Source organism: Pseudomyrmex gracilis, unplaced genomic scaffold (genome assembly GCF_002006095.1).
Source record: "Pseudomyrmex gracilis isolate BER0280 unplaced genomic scaffold, ASM200609v1 scaffold_278, whole genome shotgun sequence".
Lineage (NCBI taxonomy): Eukaryota > Metazoa > Arthropoda > Insecta > Hymenoptera > Formicidae > Pseudomyrmex > Pseudomyrmex gracilis.
In genome coordinates this window covers 2,491-8,771 of record NW_018020862.1, presented here as the reverse complement: position 1 = coordinate 8,771, position 6,281 = coordinate 2,491, and the positions used below count along the sequence as shown (strand labels likewise).

At 38.7% G+C, this 6,281-nt stretch overlaps 2 protein-coding genes across 4 annotated transcripts in view; one reads left to right on the top strand and one right to left on the bottom strand.

Moving 5' to 3' along the window:
• Positions 1-2,716, top strand: part of LOC109859679 (insulin gene enhancer protein ISL-1) — a 26,792-nt gene extending 24,076 nt beyond the window's left edge. For 2 of the 3 annotated variants that reach the window (XM_020438154.1, XM_020438155.1), the window contains exons 5-7: positions 282-583; positions 939-1,160; positions 1,275-2,716. In XM_020438154.1, coding sequence (XP_020293743.1) covers positions 282-583; positions 939-1,160; positions 1,275-1,502 — 752 coding nt within the window. In that variant the 3' untranslated portion in view covers positions 1,503-2,716. The remainder of the gene's footprint in view (positions 1-281; positions 584-938; positions 1,161-1,274) is intronic. The other variant, XM_020438156.1, reaches the window with a different exon arrangement.
• Positions 2,717-5,604: 2,888 nt separating this feature from the next.
• LOC109859685 (T-complex protein 1 subunit delta-like) overlaps positions 5,605-6,281 on the bottom strand; it is a 2,771-nt gene continuing 2,094 nt past the window's right edge. Inside the window, exons 7-8 of the mRNA XM_020438162.1 lie at positions 6,004-6,255; positions 5,605-5,879 (exon numbers count right to left, since the gene is read on the bottom strand). Of these exons, the coding sequence (XP_020293751.1) occupies positions 5,634-5,879; positions 6,004-6,255 (498 nt within the window). The 3' untranslated portion in view covers positions 5,605-5,633. The remainder of the gene's footprint in view (positions 5,880-6,003; positions 6,256-6,281) is intronic.

The window sequence follows — 6,281 nt, the reverse complement described above, 5'->3', positions numbered from 1 at the left end:
GAGCTTAAGAGCCAGCGTTGGCTCGATCTAATCATTAAGCATATTCGCCCAGTACTGGCTACTACTGTCGTACCAATATCGAGCCTCGTTTGCCGATATTGACCCAATACTGGGCCGTTCGTCAATTCCTACAAGGGTACTTTAACAATTATCTCGCAATTTGTGTATGTTGTATAATTTGTACTTTACGTTTGAGATATATATCTATAAATTTTGTTCTCGAAATATATTGTCGCATATATAATTTGTGAATTGTCGATGTTTCGCGTTTTTTTTTGCAGATTCCGGATCCGAGAGCGGATCGCACAAGGCGGGCGTCGGTAGCGTTCGCGGTTCGGGCGGTCACAAAAGCGGCGGCGGTTCCGACGGCAAACCGACGAGAGTGCGCACGGTTCTAAACGAGAAGCAATTGCACACACTCAGAACCTGCTACGCCGCGAATCCGCGTCCGGACGCTCTCATGAAGGAGCAGCTCGTCGAAATGACCGGACTGAGCCCGCGTGTAATCAGGGTATGGTTTCAGAACAAGAGGTGCAAAGACAAGAAGAAAACGATCGCGCTGAAGCAACAAATGCAGGAGAAGGTAAGAGAAGTTACGATATTGGCTAACACGGGGGAAACAATTTAATGGAAAAATTTTACTTTGTAAATCTCACGCAAAAATTAATATCTACGCGCACTATCTCGCGATAACGAATCGAATGTCTTAACAAAAAATCTTTTAGAAATTAGCTTCTGTAATAAAAGAAAAGATTGATTAACACGTTTCTATTATATTTTTACTTCATATTAAATGTTTTTGATAATTAAAATTTTCGTACACGCGCGCGATCAAAACTACAATTGTTATTTTTTAGATGAAAAAGAGTAAATCAGTTCTTAAAATAAGCACAAATATATTTAACAAAGTATTCGAGGAATGATCTAATGGACCCAAGCGCTTTTTATTTCAGGACGGTCGTAAGTTGGGTTTCGGGGGCATGCATGGCATTCCCATGGTTGCCAGCAGCCCCGTGAGACACGAAAGTCCAATCGGCATGACACCTCTCGAAGTCCAGGCTTATCAGCCACCGTGGAAAGCGCTTTCCGACTTTGCGCTTCACACGGACTTGGACCGATTAGATCCCAATGCACCGTCTTTTCATCACTTGGTGTCTCAGGTAAATTGTAAATAAATATATATATATATATATATGTAGAGAAGAGAGAGAGAAGTTATAACTTATTAACTCTAATAATATGAATTTCTTAAATGACGCGAAGACAATTTTCAGATGCACGGCTACGACTTGCACGGAGGACCCCCGCCGCAATTGCCACCCCCCGGAATGCTCGGCGGGCCGATGAATGACGGCGGGGGCGGCCCGTTACCGCCCCCGGGGCCTCATCATCCGGGTAGCGGCGGGCCGGATATAGGTCAGCATCCCGATAGCACCGACAGCTACGTGACGTACGTCGAGAGTGACAGTGACTCGTTTCATCACGATACGGGAAGTCCATAGTGTCGTGCGCGCCATGAATACAAACCAACATCCCCGTCCTTCGCTTTCGTAGCGACTCTCGTCGTGATACTCGCCATGGCGGCGAGATGCTTGATTAAGCGGCGCGACGGATTCAGTAGCTCGGAACGTACCGACACGGATGATATTTTACATACCAAAGGACTCACATCGATTTCTCAACGATAATCAAACAGGCTCCGCACCGCCCACGATCAGACGGGACACATCGCAATATCGAAAGAAAAATGATTTGAAAAAAAAAAGAATAAAAAACAATAATGATGCATTAAAAAAAAAAAAAAGCGAAAGACGACATCTTCCCACAAAGTAATATTGTACGAATAAGTTTTCTTTAGTTCAAACAATTTCTTTTTCACGATGTAGCGAGAGAGAGACACTGTCACAAAAATAGTTGTCTTCTTAATTAGACGTTGTTTAAAGAAATAAAAGTGTTTGGACTTAAAAGAATTTCGCCATCTTACGTGCTCTCATTAATTACCGACAAAAAAATAATTGACGATTCTCTCGCGTCAGAACGTTATTCCGCTTTCTTATCATTCGACATTTTCAACAATGTTTTTCATCATTCGTATATTGCGTTGTAATAATACTGATTAAAAAAAAAAAAAAAAAAAAAATCACTGTTATTCCCGACAGTCTATCACCGAAAACTCGTAAGCGGTTTACAAACGCGCGTGTCGTTGTAACTGCCTGTATATATTTAAAAAAAAGAAAAAAAAACAAAACAAAACAAAAGAGAAGCGATTCAACAACATTCGGCGATGAAAACTATACTGTACATAGAGTTGCTAATTACTGTAAATCTGAGCGATGTTTAAATCACAATGTACTCAGGCGCAAGTTGTAGCGTAGAATATGAATAGTGGAATATACATATATATATATAATTATATATATATCTAGGCACATTATTAAATTTACATTTAATGATTGCATTATTCCAATTATGTTAAGTTTCACGAAATGGCAGAAATGTGCTTGCGAAAAAAAGAAGCAAAAAAAAAAATAGCAAACATGACATTTTAATTTCTTCGGCGAGAAAGTTGCCGTTTTTTTTATCGTCGTTGATATTCTGTGTTATCTTTCAAGTTTGTACGTACGTCTAAATCTAAATGTGAAAGGCGCGCGCGCGCGTTTCTGTATTTACATAACACAGATCGATCTTTGTTGGGAAAAAAAAAAAAAAAAAAAAAAAAAAACAGAAGCTCAGAAACTTGGTTAGCGAAGAAGCACAAGGGAGCGGTGCTTCTTCACGTTGGATGCAACACTGGCTGTATATTTTTTATGAACAACACCGTGTAAAAGGATCATCACTTGCAAAGAGCACATAAGCTGATAAAAGAAAATTACTTGTCGTTAATTACTTGCACAACGTGACTTTAGAAATTTCTAACTTTGCAACAAGAAAGTAGCTTCGCTGATTTTCGCGTTCATTGATTTTTGTTTGATTTTTGTCCGCACAAGCACAGATATGTAATTTCGAAAGTTCAATCAGAAATCATCAAGAGCTGGATTAATCGTGACGATTTTTTAAAATATCAATTTTTTAAATATGTTTTATAAAAATAAAAAAAAATGTTACGTGAAATGTTTAAATGTTGGTTTCCTAAACGGAAACTTACAGAAATTGTCTAATATATTATATATATAATATATATTACACGATTATTTTTCTGCAACACAGAATGTGTTTTTGAATTTAATTAATTAAAAAAAATAATTACCGTCTCTAATAGCGTTACAGAACAATGCCAGAAACGCGTGCAAATAATATATTAAAAGCTTTGTACCGCTACTTTTGACATGAAAACGTCGTGCAAAGCTTAACGAAAAGTGCTATCTAATTTGTGTACACACAAAGCGCTCTTCAGTTATAGATTATATTAATATAAAAAACTATCCTTTAATAGGGAAAACACCGACAGATCATGCTATCAGCACACATGGCTAGCCTTTTTTTTTTTTTTTTTTTGAACGTTTGTATAAAATCCGCTGTACACCGCTCTCTTGTACGTGCGCATGGGCTATCGTTGTAAAACTACTGTTTTGTAATTTGTTCAAGCATCTTCGAATTTGTATGATATTTCTATACTGGCACACAATGTATGTAATAAACTGTCGAACGAAAACAGCTTTGATTGCGTTTAATTTTACTTTGCAGACGAATTTGAGAGCGCAATAAGCGACAATTTTTTTTTAATGCGCTTTGTCGTCTTTCCTGAGATTTTTTAGACACAAGCGACTGTTTTTTTTTTTTTTTTTTAATAAGCTTTGAACAATGAACAAGACACTCTTTAGTTTGAAAAAAGCAATTCTAACCCACTTACTTTGTTCCGCGCATTTGAGATACTGCATGATCGTCAGAAGTGCCGATGCTGCTCTGCTTGCTGAAGTCTTGTTTTTTCACAATTAACAATATCGTCTAAAGTTGTTAATTATTCTTCGTACCTCGTCTCGTTTCTTTCAAATCGTCGTGTGATGTGGTTGCAGCAACGCGCGTGTGGGCAACATTTTGTTCTTCTCGCGAAAGCTCGATCGGCCGCGTTCAATTCTTTCCGCTTTCGCGTTCTTTCGCCACAATTAACGTTACTAATGAGTGTCCAAGACAATTATGCGTCCTCGCGAACAACCGGAACCTTATCACACACACGTACGACTTAATATTCACGCGAGAAATACGGAAGAAGTCGAACGCGAAGTTACCGCGGTTGTGATACAAGTCGCGCGTTAGTCGTGAACTGTGCGCGCCGTAGCGATTATCGAAATATCGAGATATCGAAATCGATGCGCGCGGAAGCAAGAAATATTCAAAACCTAATAAAAGAACACGAGCAAAAGTACATAGTTTACCTTATTTTTAAACTATTGTGTGTGATGTATAGCTTTTATATTGTGTTTTATATACTAGAGTATTCATTTAAAAAATTTCGCACCGTTTAAATAACAAAATTAAATTATAACAAAATAATTAACAGAAATAATCAATCGCATGTAAAAACATAGTATTTTTATTCACAGGGGTACGTTCCAAAATCCTACCTTACTAAAATGCTATATTTTGCGTTACGTGTACTATAGTTTTCGGTTACCAAGGTAAGATTTCGGAACTCTGTATCCCAGAAGGTTCATCTGGTAATGCTACGCTCTGGGCGCGTTAAAGAACAACTGGCGCCATCCAGAGAAGCTGGGTATCTGCAGAAATAAAACTGAGAACAACCAGGTCTATAAAAGAATGTGTAGTTGCTTTTCCGCCCTGTAAGCCAGCGCAATGACCATGAGTAGTGCACATTGGCATCTACGTAGCCGTGTTCATGAACGATACTTGTCGATACGTACGCTATATGTCCAAATGTGAACATGGTTCTATTCTGCGCTATGTCCACAGTGCAGTTTTATTCTCTCCACATCCTGACAGATTGAACTCACATTCTGACTAGTTAGATTTACATCTCGATTGATTAGGTTCACATAGCGATTGGCCAAGTTCATATTTCGACCACGGACGTAAGAATATATGGACGTAACATTAACTGCGCATATAGACAAGGGAGGGTGTGATAATCGACGTAAGAGGGGTGAAGTCCGTTTGACCACGTACGATTGGACGCGGTACGATTGACCACCGTACGATTTAATCCGTGTTGGTTTAATTTGGTTTGGTTTGGTTTTTGGTTTAGGTTTAGGTTTGGTTTGGTTTAGTTTAGATTTGAATTGGTTTGATTTGATTTGGACCGAGATATGAATCGAACCAATCAGAATGTCAACCTAACCGTTCAGAAATGCGAATTTAACCGGCCAGGATGTGAACCTAGTCGACCGAGATACGAACCTACCCGGTCAAAGTACGAACTTAACCGACCGAGATATGAAACTAACCGAACAGAATGTAAACGGAAGAGAATCGTACGTCGGAATATATGTATAGCGCGAAACAGAACCATGTCCACGTTTGGACATAGCGCACGCATCAACAAGTCGCTCGTGGTCATGTGGCTGTGCTAAATACACAATCTAACAAAACTAAATACACACAATCACGTTATTAGGTATAATAATGACAGTTACTACGGTGAATCTGGAATCAATTTTAAATCGCACCCCTCTCGTAATTTATTGATTTGTATTGACAATATCGTCAATTTTTAGTATACTGCGCACAGTTTCAGAAGCTAGAGTTATCGAACTAGTAGAAACCAGCAACGGTTGAATCACATTCTCCTCCAGTATGTTGGTAATTGCGCCTTTCCTTACGTTAATTCCTGCCGTTATCTCGCCCTTTGCATGCCGATTGCGAAGTTCGGTTACTGTAGTTATCGGATTCAAGCCTGCGTTTTCAGCTAACGTCGACGGAATTACCTAATCAAGTTCGTAAGTCATATTATTGTGCGTAACTTAACTTCTTTTCTTTATAAATAACAATTTGCGCGTATATTTAAAATAAAATTTTGTTGTAAAAAACAAAATTATATTTAACACTGACCTCAAGCGCATTTGCGAAAGCTTGAACACAGTAAGCGTCAATTCCACCCAAAGTCAATCCATACTCTCCTAACTTGATCGCTAATTCAATCTCGGGTGCACCACCGCCAGCAATCAACGCTCTTTTCTTTACCAAGCATCGAATTACGCACAAAGCATCGTGCAACGATCTTTCAGCTTCTTCTAAAACTAATTTGTTACTTCCGCGTACAAGAACTGTAACAGTTTTCCCGCGATTTTGAATTCCTGTTATCTGTAAANANNATNNNNGAGNNNTNT